The sequence below is a fragment of the Planococcus citri genome, chromosome 2 (assembly GCF_950023065.1).
Source record: "Planococcus citri chromosome 2, ihPlaCitr1.1, whole genome shotgun sequence".
In the NCBI taxonomy this organism is placed as follows: domain Eukaryota; kingdom Metazoa; phylum Arthropoda; class Insecta; order Hemiptera; family Pseudococcidae; genus Planococcus; species Planococcus citri.
Window position 1 is genome coordinate 56,203,276 of NC_088678.1, and position 15,240 is coordinate 56,218,515.

General features: G+C 32.4%; 1 protein-coding gene across 1 annotated transcript in view; it reads left to right on the plus strand.

The window, feature by feature from the left end:
* Window positions 1-364: 364 nt before the first annotated feature.
* LOC135836580 (uncharacterized) overlaps window positions 365-15,240 on the plus strand; it is a 37,657-nt gene continuing 22,781 nt past the window's right edge. The window contains exon 1 of the mRNA XM_065351504.1: window positions 365-479. Within this exon, the coding sequence (XP_065207576.1) occupies window positions 456-479 (24 nt within the window). The 5' untranslated portion in view covers window positions 365-455. The remainder of the gene's footprint in view (window positions 480-15,240) is intronic.

A 15,240-nucleotide genomic window follows, 5' to 3' on the forward strand; every position in this document is an offset into this window, starting at 1 on the left:
AAAAGGTAAGTTACTTTAACGACCTCACCACCCCGCAAACAGTTATTTACTTTCGCGCCGAAAAAAAGAAGCAGAAAAAAAAACCATTAACCTATACAAGGTTTACGAATCATTAACGAGACGACAGAGACTGCAGTTAACGGTACTTAGGTTTACTGTTACAAAAAAATTTATTTAAACAATTTTTCGAATCATTGTACTTTTACTTTCGACGTTCAGACGGTTTTAATTCACTTTCTCTTGGCGCGTCACGCCGAAAAGAAAGCGCGCGTGATTATGTGGGTGCGAGGAGAGAAGTAGGGCCGGACTAGGGCCATAGGCAACTTTCACTGGTATCCCCGGAATATTGAAGACTTGTCGTATACTCGTTTCCAGCCAGTAAGATGGTCTCTTTACATAGTTCATCATATGCTGTTTGAAGTACGTGTACGTGCGATTCGTGTACGTTTTTAGTGATGAAAAATCCGATAATTAATTCGGTAAGTTGGAATTTTTTCAGATTTGTAATTATTCAATGAGTGTGTATATAAGTTAAGTATTCGCGTTATTGTGTATTCGTAAAAACGATGGTTTTATAAATTTGTTGTGTTCGAATCCGAATGTGTGGTAAGATTTTGTAAAATTTTAATTCGAGAATTTTCCACCGTTTAAAATCAAGATTAGTTACCTCTATACCTACCTGTACCTATCTAGTCGACGAGTAAACACATAATCGTGGTTCGATTAGTAGACGATGCCGGTTCGCCTATTAAATCGAGTTTTTCTTTCCAACCAGACAAATATTTTAAAAGCTATTTAGACAAATTTAATACCATTAAGAAGTCTTACAAGAAAATATTCCTCCGTCTGCATGTAATTTCCTTCTACAATACTCGAGGATTAAAAATTTTCAAAATTATTATCACAGAGTGAAATTTCACCCAAACTTACTAATGGAATATTAATTTCAAATAGAGCAACATTAAACAAAAGAGCTTGTTTTGTCTTTTAATTGGCAAAATAGTAGCTCTAGCGACGCATAGTGAAAATGGTTAAAATGTATTTTACATTAGTAAGTAACCGGAGGCCTATACCAAACGCAATTAAAAAAGAGGGGAGGGCGGCTCGTGTTAATTAAACCAACTGAAAATCATCGCTCATTTATTTCCATTAATGAATACGCGTTTCGTTATCGATTAAGTTTCTCGGTGAAATTAATTTAGTTGACGAAAAATTCGAGGTTAGAAGAGCACTCGGGTGCTTGAACTTGCCGCTTTGATTGTCGTGAAAAAATTCACAACCGATTCAATGCCAATTTCTCAAGTTGTAATTTAAAACCTTGTATTGTCAAGTGACAATTTTTTCTCATCCGAATGGCATTTTTCAAACAAAAGAAATGCACGGATCATTTAAGCCGGTTCGTTGTTTTTTTTTCAAGATTTAAGTCAAATACAGATATACTCGTACTTTCTCGATTTGAAACAAATTAAGTATACACACTTTGGTAGCTACATTTATAAATAAATTGACATGTAGGTAACAGGTCTGAATGAGAATGATCGACAATTTATATGAAGGTATCCTACTGAGCCGTAAAAGCTATCTACCTACCTGTCTAAGATGATAACAAAACCAAAAATAGGTATATTTTGAGATATTTGAAAAAATCCATTGTTTTGTTTCAATCCTCAAAAGGAACATATTCAAATAGTGGAATGATTAAACAGATTAGCAGGCCCGTAGCCAAAATCTGGCTGTAGCTGGGGCGAAGGAAATATCAGCTGGGGCAGCACTTTTTGAGGCTCGAACATCTGTGAAACATCCCCCCCCTTTAACCCCCCTCAACCATCCGTTATTCCAAAACAATTTTTAAAAAAAATGAACAGAATGAGTGTGTATATTTCAGAAAAAGATTATACATAATGCGTGATGCTGGGGTTGAGTCTAATACAGCTGAGGAGGTTGGTTACAAAGTTAGACAAACGCCACTTCTACAAAAATCAAGTTAGATATTGATTCTTATAGGATTTTCAACGCTCTTTTCATTGCCGAGGTCTGTTATTTTCAATATAGTACGTAAAAGGGTGAAAAACGTGCTCAAAGTTTTGCCTTAGTTTCAAACACAGACATGTGCAAATTGTCTTAGTTTCAAAAACAGACATATCCAGGATATGTCTGTTTTTGAAACTAAGATGATAGGATATGTCTCGTTTTGAAACTAAGATAATGTTCACATGTCCGTGTTTGAAACTAAGGCCCAACTTTGATCACGTTTTTTGACCTTTTATGTACTATTTTGAAACTAAGGGATCTCAGAAATGGAAAGAGGGTTAAAAATCCTATGCGTATCAAAACCTAACTGATCTAGATAGCTTCAATTTCAAATTATCTTCATCTTGGTTTCAAAATCAGACAAGTGCATTTTCAGGTTCTTTTTATTAGTGGTGGGGGGGCAATGGTGGAAGGATATTTTTTGTATTTTTGTTACTCAGTATCATCACTACAATTTGTCAAATATCCCCCGCCTTTACAATGCTGTATATTTTTGTAACAAAAAACATAGTTTTTCTCAAAATCAACCCTGTGGCATTTGTCTAACTTTGTAACCAAGCTCCTCAGCTGTAATCTGCGCGATTTACTGTGAAACTCTTGTAATAATTCTTTGGCTGTGACTGTTTCTGTTTAAATATTGTCATGAGGTAAAATAGTAAAATTTGACTCGCGTCCAAACAACATTAAAAAAATATATTATTCAAATTTTTAAAGAAATGTTAAGACAAAAAACGCTCTTTTCACCTGAAAAACTTTACTTCTTGAAACAAACTTTTGCCCTCACTCAGGGCTCGTACTTGGTCACTTTTCAAGAAACTAAGTTACTAAATTGGGTTACTTTTTCGATAAGTAGCTTTGGTTTTCCAAATTATTAAGTATTACATATTTTTTTTAATTTCAAAAATTCAATTTTTGCATTTAACTTGATGAGAAAAAAATGCTAGTAATATCCATAAGTGAATAATTTGAGAAAGTTTACCTACTTATACATACACTTTTATCACCAAAAATAGCTCAAAATCTCACTTTTTGTCAACATTTCCAAAAATATCCTCGTTTCTTGCCAAAAATTGTTACTTTTTGGTAAAAAAAATTCAAGAAATATCCATTTCCCTTTCTAAAAATTACCAAATAATTCCGCTTTTTTGCTTGAAAAAAATGTCAATGACCGAAATTTCTCCCATTTTCAACCGTAGGTTACGAAAAAAAATAATCATTTTTTTGGCCTATGATTGCCAAAAATTCGTGGTTTTCCTCAAAAATAGTCCATCTTGCTTTTTGCTAAGATTGTCAAAATTCTCGGTTTTTCGCAAAAAATTATAAAAATTTTCATTCTTTCTTAAAAATTGTCCATAGGTCTTCCCTATTGCTGAAAATTTTAGCTTTTTCATAGTGTAAAAGTCTCAATTTTTTATGTAAAATTGCCATAAATTGCACAAAGTGAAAGTCTCACTTTTCGAAAAAAATTGCAAAAAGATGTAGGTACTGGATTTCTAATCCTCACAAATTACTAATTTTTACTCAAATTACATATCAAATTTTTGATTTAAAATTTAGTGAACGCATCGAGTGAGCCATCGAGCTATCAAATGCAATTCATGCTAGTGTAGCCATTTCATGAACGTAACCATAATTTTACATTGTTGAGTTTTTGGTTTTTTGCACTTTCTGATTTTTTTTTCTGATTTTACTGGTCGGGGCAAACGCGTTTTTTTTTGATTTTGCTACCTGGGGCAAACAGCCTTTCTAGCCGGGGCATTGCCCCGGCTGCCCCTACGCTGGCTACGGGCCTGCAGATTAGTGACGAATGAGTTAACCGAAAAATCTTGCAGAGAAATGTCAAAACATACTTTTTCAAAGCTAAAATGATGGTTGGAAAGTGTACCCCCTCCCCCCAAATCTAACATATGTAACCTACCGTTTAAGTGTACTCGTCAAATTTTAGCCTCGCTTCAGTGACGACTTAAAGTTGAGTAAGTATTGCTGAAAAAAGTATAGATATCCATTTTTTAGAAGCTGGAAATGAGCGATGAAGGGTTGAAAATTCGAAACTTCTAAAACGCAAAAACCCAAAATTTTTCCCTCCAATTTTTTTTTCTTCAATTTTAATCCTGATTTTTGATTCTTTTATGCAACTTTCATTTTTTTCTAATCGTTCCTTATTTCAATATTTATGTGATTTTTATCCTCTTCACCCCCCCATCAAAAAGTTGGGCGTTGGTGATTTTAGTTCAAGGTCATCCGTACTTGAATTTTTTCAATTTGCCCCAATACTTTTCTGAATTTGAGCGAATTTTGTTGAAAAATACGTTTCAAAATCTCAAAAATTCATTTTCATTATTTTAGGCGTTTTTAAAGAGACGTAAAATTTTCGGTAAAATTGAAATAAATTAAATTATACACGAGTTTAGTAAATTGGACAAATTTTTGAGCGCGGAAAACAATAATAATTCAAATTTTAATTGAAAAATTAGGTTTTACAGTTTTATAAACTGTATTATTGACTTTTTCAAACATTTTGATCTGTTTTCAAATCCATGTTAGGTTCATTTTTCTTCCAATTTGTATTTTTTTTTTTTTTCATTAACAGAAATAATGGGTCAAGAACATAAGGACAAGGGAGGGGGCAACATGATCATAAATTGTTCGCTAATTTCAGCTTCCCAACGTAAAATGCAATAACTATTGTCTAATTTTGTTATTTATTCCTATTCCAGCAGTAATTTTTCTAATTTTTTGAGGACCTTAAACATTTTTCTATTACCGGATTTATAAGAAAAAAACAGGACTACGTTCATCGTTCGATCTGTTTTTATTGAACAGAAATGCTGAATTTAGAAAAATGTTCCTTCAATGAAAAACTGTGGAATTCGTTTTTCATCGTAGGTATTTCTTACTTAGACTACTTAGGCTAGGAATGCGTAACTGAAATATTTCCTCATTCCTTCGTTTTATTCACCTTGAAGAATGAAATCAACGTTATCCCGAAAAAATCTAATCCATTCAACAAAATGAAATCGTGTAAAAACGAAAATATCAACTTGGTAATAAAATTTGACAACAAGATACGTTTTATTTAATATTTCATTCGTAATTTTTTCGGGAAAAAAATCGAAAATATTGCAGAAAAAAATCTATACGATTAAAAAATAATATTGCCTCATCAAACGAAGGGAATTCCCTTGACAATGCACAATATCATTCCAAGTCAGCTTTAAAGTTCAAGTTCAACATCGTTAAATCATTTTTCAATAACGAGAAAAAATATCATAATTCCGATTTTTCAATACCGTAAAAACCTTACGTAATTACGAGCAATACCTTTCCACGTGTAAAAATAACCTAACGTCTGGAGCTATTTAAAAAAAAATAATCCGGGGGGATAAGAAAAAACAAATTCCGGGTGTAATTTATTCAAATTTGAATTCACCCCGGTTGTTTAAGTTGATTACCCGCGATGTAAATTGATCGGGAATTCTACCACCCTGTCAGCGTCAGGTGACCTATTTTCCCCTCCATTTTTCCCGTCTACCGAGGTTATCAGCTGTTGATAGCGGCTCGAATAAAAACTTCTCATTCTGTAGTAAGTTTACGAACGCGCTACTGCTACATTATTGATCTACTCGGTAAGTCGTTCAAATTCATTGTTTTTTTGGGGCTTTTTTCACTATAAATTAATACTTTTTTTGAATTTAATTTATATTTTTTTAAAGCAATATTGTGATAGTTTAGTTTGTGTTTCGGTGCGAGTAGTTAATACGAAAATATAGGTACTTTTTTCTCGTTTGTTATACACGAACCGCCGAAGTTTTCTGGGTCGTTTGGAATCGATTACCTCGAAATTGTGTTGCGATTTTTGTTTTTGTGTGGACGAATATTTTACAGAATTTTTTTTTAGGTTTTTGAGTGTGTTTTTGAATTGGATTGTGTGTTTGTGTTGTGTGTGTGTTTTTTTAAAAAAATTTATACTTAAATTTTTATACAAAGTGTAGGCATTTATATTAATTTTATTTAATTAAATTTGTACCTATAGTTAAGTTCGTGAGCTTTTACTAGTATTTTTACTCCAGTTCCTATCCCTTTAGACGCCAAAAAATTCCAAAACCGGTGTAATTTTCTTCAAATCGCAAATTTTTGCTTCAATTGAAACGAATTGTTGAAATTAAAAGACCTCATTTCGTGTTTCATACAAACTACATATCTTCATAATTCTTGAACTCTTGCGTAGTTTTTTTTTTTTTAACCCATTCTAAATTATCAACAATTATTCAATTCAAGAGTTTTCGCAGTGTGGTAGGATACACGAAACTAAAACGTGTATGACTGTTTGAAATTTACAACTGTTATTAAAATTTCATCTTCATCGTACATTGTCGTAACGCAAAAATATGTGAAAAGAAGCGTAAGTAAACATTGTGGTGTGAACTAATTCCACCATACTATTGACTTTTAAAGTTTTTCAATGTCATGTAATTCAACCATGAGTACTTATTCGAGTTACAGGTTTTTTCAGTTGTTCGACACATATCTTTAAATTTTTTAAAGCTCTTTTCGAATGAAATATTTAGTCGAATAAATCGATATCGATATCTAGGTTCTTTGAAATTAGATGGATTTTCGGATATAAACGGATGATTTGATTTGAATTTATTTCTCGATAAAATTCCATAAATTCTTTATCTATGAATTTGATTACAGGGTCTTTAGAAAAAATTCAGTGATTGAATAACTAAATAGGTAGGTATTCCAACCTATTCAAAATTATCGACGTGGTTTTTAAATACGAAAAATGACGTGTAGGGGTAACTCGTGTGATCCCTTTAGGCTTTTATTTTGCAAAAATGATTGAAAAATTATTTAAAAAATCTTTCGAACGTTCTACTCCAATTATAAACAGACTGCGAATATAAAAGAAAGAGAATCATGAACGCAAAAAATTCAAATTCGTTTCGAACTGTTGGTTTTATTATCTAGAATGCCACATGCCTATACTTAGAAAAGACTCTCTCGTCGATGTTTATAGATTTTATTTTAATTAAACGCGTCCTGCAATTTATATTACGAATGGGTTGAATCCGTACAATAACGAAATGATTGAATTCGTTTGTATCGGAATTCGAGTTAGGTCCTTTTGTTTAATTATATTACTCATATATACGACACGAAGAGAGCTCTCTTTCGTATAATTAACTCAGTCGATAGTGCGAATTCTCAAGTCAAAAGAGGACTGTTCTTTTCAACGTAGGATGGATTTTATTCATTAATATGGAATACTCAGGTGACATATTCTACAAGCCGGATAATTCTTGGTGGTCTAGTTTTGGACACTGTGTATGTCTGCGCGAATATGGGCCATAAGCCGGTTTAGTGGGTGGGTACTTTCACTCGTTGTTGTTGTCGTCGTCGAAATTCGCATTTCGCAGTCAACAGACGATGAGTGAAAATACACCAAGTACCTGAGGTGAAAAATACTATAGGTGTTGTGGTGAAAATTACGTCACATGAAATTTTAATCCTATTGTCGTGTTTTAGGCAGGTAAATTGCTTATGTTTTTAGTTAAAATGAGTTGTTCATAGAGATCGGCCTTGTTTTTGGTATGTCAGAATTCTGTCTCGTAAAATGATTCTCTCAGATGCCTCTCATTTGTACTCTTTCTTCCTTGTGAAGAACGATTAAATGCAAAGTAAAATCGACAGTGGATCGTTAAAGAGATTAATTAGGTAGGTTTTTAATCATTTGGATGTTCGAGTATAGAATTGAGAATTTGCACGTTTCTTTTTTGCGTTAATTTATCAATCAGACTTTTTAACTGATTGTAATAGTGAGAGTTGATTCGAATTTTGCGATTTTTATCCGTCATATTTGCGATACGAGTCGAATGAAAATTCGAAATCAGAGTTTATATAGGCATAAATTTCTTCAGTGTTTACTCTCCAGTCTCCTTGAGGCGATTCGATTTGTTTTGATAAGTGTGGATGACATGGGTGGCAAAATAGGTATTATGACAGTGTATTAATATTGCAAACTATTTTTTCAATTTGAACTGGAATCTGGGAATATAACTACAAAAATAGTAGGTAGGTAGGTACCCATTATTTTCGATGGGCTCAAAATCAATCGAAACCGGCTTCCAATTTTTGACCAAAAATTCATCTCGTTGTAATTCCTCCCCCCCCCCTCCCATAACTGTCATCATCGTATCAAAAACTCGAATTACATCACTGATTTTCTAAATGATTATTCAAATTCTCAACAAACTACTCGATCATACCTATCATTTATCCATTACCAATATCGAACTTGATACATCGTATTCGATGTGAAAGCTAAACATCTCTTCTCGATTACCTACCTATACCATTATGGAACTCCTATATAAGATACATATTTTTCAATCAGGTTTTTATTACTCGTACATATGTATGTACATTAGTTTACGATAATTCTGATCTAATGTTTTGTAAGCAATGAAACTGAGTCCTATGTAGACACTGTTTTATTACTCGTTATCAAGTCGCTTAGTAATTGAACGATTTTAACTCTATACGAGAACCTGTTGAGTCAATTAAAGACACCGCGAGCATTTTATTACGCGAGGAATTTAACGGAGCACTACTGTGTTTAAGCTAACAGTGCCATTACTCACGATGGCACAGGCACGATTTAGCCTATGCATCATGCATGTTTTTTTCCCCTTCGCACTTTCTAGTATGTAGGTAGTAGGTAGTAGGTACCACTGACGATGGCACATTCGAGTGTGTAGGGCTGTTTAAATATGGCGTGTGTGGGTCAAGTAGATAGATAAATAGCTACTATCCTTTAATGTAATATTATAATGGTTCGAAATTGCTCAAATTGCTATTGTTGCTGGTGCTGGAGAAATGTTATTTGATGATGCGATTCTTTGGTGTAGGAATTTCAAATGAGTTTGGAACTGGTTGTAGGGATTGTTTTTTTTCTGGGTTTAAGTCGTTATTTGGTTATTTGATCTGGTGAATATTTTGTATAGACATGTTTGATGAGTTCTTGACACGAAAGGAATCACATTAATGATTTATAAGAAGGTATATCGTACGAAAATTTGCTCCAAAATCATGACTATTAAACTCAAAGTAGGGTAATTTTGCTCGTCTCCAACTCGCGGAAAAATTCTCAATTCTTTGAACCTGAAAACTGAAAAACAAAACCTTGATACAAAAGTCAATGATTTGATAAAATCCAGATTGTCCAACCTAAAAATCAATTGAGCCAACTTTGAAAGTCAATCTGCGATTTTTTCTCTGTCTCCTTAATTTTACTCGGGCTTAGCACGTTTTTCCAAGTTCATTAAATGATTTATTCAAACCTATTCATAGTTGTTATGTGTTTTCAACTCCTATGCAAAACCAAAACCGAAACTAAAACCGTAACTGAAGTTTTGAAAAACAATTATAAAGCTGAAACATTACATAAAATGACAATTTTTGGGAATATTCGTAGGCACCTAATTTGATACTAATGATAAAAAAAAAAACTACAAAAATAACACAAAAAAAATTGAAATTGAAACTGAAAAATCAACAAAACTTCAACTCGTTCAATTCATATTAATTCAAAAGTAAACTGTGATTGAGCTCAAATTCTCAGCGATGGAAAAATAAAAATAAAATTAAAACAAAACGTGGAAAAAACTGAAATTGAAATGAAGAAAACTAAAACTTTGAACTGAAATGAATGAAACTGAAACTGAAACTGAAACTGAAAAAAAAAACCAGAATCTAAAAAATGAAAACTGAACCGAGGCTACATCAAAACAAAGAAGCAATATTTTAAAAAATCTGATTTTTTAATCCATTAATGAATAGGTAGATAATGAGCTGTATTTTTTGAATACACGCATTTGCCAAAAACATTAAGTGAAAATTATAACTGAATTTGAAACTGTAAACCAAACTAGAAAAAGAAAAACTAAAATATTCTAGTTTTTCCATCACTACAAAATCAATCTTACAAAAAAGTACTTACTTTAAGGTGAACTTAACTTGGTCCAATTTTATTTAATGTGATCATTCGTAATTCAGGTAGGTACCTTCATAAGAACAGAAACTGAACCAATGACTAAATCTATTAACTTCGTAACTTGCTTCATTGAATATTTTTTGAAATCAAAAAACAAAATTAAATAATTTGTAATGTCCCAAAAAACATAACAGAACTAACAAAAGAACGAAAAAAACTTCAACGATTGTTAAGTACTAAACAAAATAAGAAACTTACATTTTTCTACTGAAATAAAAACGGCCACTGAAAATTAAAACCATAACTATGCTCAAAACATAAAAGAAAAAAACAAAAATTTTACACGAGTCAAAAAAAAAATGAGAACTTGCAATTGCAATTTGATCTCATAATAAAAACAGAAACTGAACCCATAACTAAATAAATACCTACTCTAACGAAAATTTCGTTTTCAACTGATAAAAAATGAATACACCGACAGTTTTGAAAAAATTGGTTCAAAACACAAAAAAAAAGTTTATTTTGTTCATTTTATATCAAATTTTCATCCTTGATGGGGGGGGGGGTGGCAATAGCCCATTTACCTACTTTTAAAGTGAAAAATAGAAAATTGTATGTTTTGCGTTCTGACAGAAGAGAGGGAGGATAGGGGTCAATGAACTCATAAAATGCTTCCATTTCCCCTTTTGGAGTACAAATTTGAAAGGCAATTCAATTTATTTCAATTAGGTATGAATTGGCAAATCTGAGGAAATATTCATACCTCCCCCCTCTCCTCCCCTTCTTCTCTTTCATTGTTACCGAAAAGAGAAAATTTTCGTTTTTTTACAACCATGATCATCCATTGAAATTCAATCGTATTTTGAAGAGAACTGAAGACTACAGTTTGAAATGCAACAGAAACTGAAACGATTCAAAATAACAGACACAACTTAACAATTCTACAAATTTGACTATAGGTATACCTACTTAAACGATAATAATAACACCTCATCAATAATTCTACTCCACAACCCTCGCGAATTCGCTAAAAGCTTGACCCTATTTTAAAATTATTCACAACTGGAAAAAAAATCTGATTTGGTATTTGGAAACACGTCAAATTATGTAGAAATAACTAACCCAACTCGTCTATTCGAAGCTTTTATATTATTCAAGGTGTATTATCGGTTCGCCTGGTTTCTGCACTTTAATTATGTTAGGACAAGGGAAATACCTTACTATCCCGAGCAGGACATACACCGTATAGTGTAAGAGGGATGCAACGTTCGCGGGGGTACCTTTTGCACTGCTACGAAATTTCAATTCGCCCTAAAAAATCTATGACCTAAATACAATAATGGATAGACCCGAACGATTTCCAGGCAAAAGTAGGTCAGGCTCCACCTATTAAACTTTCAACAGCTTTCATTTGTTGTTTTTTTTTCTTTCATTTCTTCTACACGGCTAAAACCACCCCCTACATGAGAATTTTCCTTCTTCCGCGATTCCAGGAACTAACCCCAATCTGGGTCAGATGATTCTGCGCGCCTTATCTCCTTGAGGTATGGTATGTGAAATTTGTATATGTTCTAGGTCACACCGAGATAAATTATTAGAGTACGTATTACCCGGTATAGTACATGTGGTTTATCGTTGTTTGGTTTAGGGAAGTATAGATACTATAAAATTTTACTCCTCGACATAAGGTAATTTTCTCATATTGATTTTTTTTTCATCGTATTTTTCGTATATCTACTATACCTACCTATACTATTTTACCAATTTTTTCCCATATCAAAGTATAGGTATATCGATTGAATAGAATATGATATGTGTACAGGTACCTATAAAATTGATATTTTTTTCTTCCTCGGTATCAATTTTTTATGAGACCTTTCTTTCGGACAATTTTCTTCGCTTTATGAACGGTCGGTGTGTTTTTTAACCTATGATTATGGTTTCTTTTGTATACGTAGGTACGCTTTGTTTTGCGTGTGTATGAACAGTGAACGTGCTAATCGTAAATTAAGAAGTGCTGGGTAATTTTTTTCACTTTGTGGAACGTTTACTACACAGCATTTATAAAAATTCTTCGTTAATTACCTATTTAACCAACAACTTCGTTGTTGTGTATGGTTTTTTATTACCCTGTAAATTACGAGTCAATTTTTTTTTTGAGAGAGAGAAGAGTGAAACAGCATTTTTTAAAAGTTATATCATAAATTTACTCATTGAGAGGCTAATGACTCGAGTTTTATGAAAATTTGTACAGTTTAAAGTATAATTATTGGATGTGGAAAAATTCTTGTAAGATCAGTTTCCATTTTTCAACGAGTGTGTGACTGATTTTTTTTGTGTGAATGCATTTTTTTATACGCTCACAAATCCATCAGAATCAGAATGTTGTTCAAAAATTTTCCATTGCCAGTTTCGATAATATTTCTTATTTTAATTTCGTGTTTAAATTTTTTTGATGTGGTAAAATTATTTATGAACTGATTGTTTGAGATGAAGAAATAATGAACTCAAATTTGTACGAAAAATCTCGCAGGCTGTAAAATTTATCGAACTCCAGAAATATTACATTCTATTTTTAAGCATTCCACAAAGAATAAATCTATTTGTATCTTTCGAATAAGCTCATTAAATCTAAATTTTTCTCGAAGCATTTTTAAAGAAACAGAAACACCAAAAAAATTCGTCGCTCGGAAAGAAGAAAAAAATATAACGCTGGAGAACGAAAGAAATTTAATCCGATCGTTTATATCGCGCCTACGCTGCGTTAAAAATCCCTTCATGGTTTTTAACTACTCGATATGGCAGCACTGATTCGGTAATAAGTTAGCCCATGGAGGAGGGTACCCCGACTCCTAGTCTTTAGTCCTGGTGACCTCATTACAGTAGAACCGTCAGTGTATAGCCTAGCACAATGTAAACATTAAGTTAGTTCGTTAGTTAGCTATAATGTGTATTTTTTCGGTGTATTTTGGTAAATTTTTTTATAATTTATAAGAATATCTGATTTCTGGTGAGTAATTCTTGATAGTTTGTTTTTTCGGCGTGTGTGTTTTCAATATACGTGGAGTTTTATACTCGAGTTAGATAAGATAATTGAATACGAAGGTCGCTGGGAAAAATTTTTAAGCGGAAATTACTCTATGAAATTCAATTTGAAGATGTACACGATTAATGTTAATGCCTTGAAAAGCTTATGGAATTTTATTTTTATCGTGACCTAGATACACACTGTGTAGGTACGATATGGTGATGATTTTTCCATAAACCGAAAGCTCTGTAGATTTGAATTTTTCGACGAGTTTTTTCGACTTGTATTTTTCGTTGTAGGTATCGAATATTCAAAATATTTAGCAACTGTATAGGTTTGTGTATGAAACGAAGTAGGTACATGGTGTATATAATTACATACGTGATATTTTCGACTATAAAAATGTCATCGTTGAAATTGATACGTTGCTTGTGCCTAAATTATTTTTAAAATTCGCCAAAATGAATTTTTCTCATTTTGCGAAGTAATATTGCGTAACGTTTTAGAGCTTAATTTGAAATTTTATCGCGAGCTATTAAATTATGTATAGTGACGAGAAATTTTTAGATGCACATTTTTATGTCTATCTCGTTTTCCAAGTTTTACGGTAATCTGGGCTCTATATACGAGTGTATAGGATTTATATAAAAGGTACCTGTACATACACGAGGCAGAAATTTCCACTATTTTATAAGTTGCAAACGGATTTCATTTCATATTTTAAATTTTTATTTTCTTCACGAGTTCGTACATATAGATATAGTATATTTTGTGACTCATTATCGTGATAATGGCCTGCGATTTTATGACGATTGTTGAACTTTTATTGTGCATCTGAAACGACGATAAACGTTGAGCAATTTTTCATCGCGTACACGTGAAAGTGTTTAAGGTGCTGAGGTAACACTTGATGAGTTTACAATGTACTCGATGTATTTCGCTCTGTGTGATAGAATTTGATTTAGGTAGGCTAGGTACCCGGACCTATTTATGTTCAAAGAGCTTAAGAAAGTGGGGAGGGGGTATTTTATGCTTTATTTTCATTGAGAATGTTGTTTGAAGGGTTTAAAATTTTTTAGTGCTACTGCTAATAGATTTGATATTTTGCAGAAAATTTGTTTTTATGGAAAACATTTGGTGTAAAAATAAAAAATCAATTTCTTGGACGAATAAATTAAGCCCTAGAGAAAAATTGAATAGAAACAAAATTGTAGCTTTTAAGATTTTCTACCAAAAAGATAATATTAGTTTCCTTGCTAACATGCTCGGTTTTTGAGATATTCGCGAAAAAATTGAAAGTTTATGTTTTTCGAACTTGAAACAGAAATATCTTGAAAACTAAGCTTCTTGGAGAAAAATATGACGGAACTTGACTGATAAAAAATTTACGCCCTACAGTTGTAATTCTATTCTGCCAAAAACACTTGAAAGATGGGAGAAAATTTTCTACCATGGATTAGTTCTGGATATCTCAATTTTTCTCGTAACCGGTAGGAAAAATTCTATCGAAATCACCTACGAAATTTCAAACAACATTCCCTTATCAATTTGTAAAACCTAAAGCAGTGGCGTGCACTGAGTTGAAAGATTACCGGGCATTTTTCATTCATGACGATACCACCACCACCACCCCCCCCCAGGCCAAAATTTTTTTCAAGTCAAAGACGAAACTAGACGTTTTATTTTAGGAAGGGATAGGGTCAAGCGGAAATTTTCCAACTGATTTGGAAAAAATACTTATTTTACCAAGAAAACAGTCAATTTTAAGAATTTTGCTGATTGAAGTAGTATTCAATTCAGATTTATGACTGTTGATGAAAGTTATCTTTAAAAAAAACAACAAAATTAGAAGCTTCATATGGAATGTTGTATTGTGGAAAAGAGAAACAATAGACCCAAGCGAAGCGAGGGCAAAAGCATTTGAAAATTTGTATTTTGAGATCTGAAAAAACATTGACGAGTTCATTTTTTTGGCTTTAAAATATTCTAGAATTTGAATAAATGTTTTTTAAATTCAATTTTAAAAAGAAAACTAAGTGAACGGACCCGAACAAAGTGAGGGGTGAAGTAAATTATTTGGTATTTTTTTAAACAAAAAGTAAATTTTTCTATCTTGGGCTCTTCAAAAGGTGAAAAAACATAAAAATTATTTAGCCCGAGCGAAGCGAGGGCAAAAGCTTTC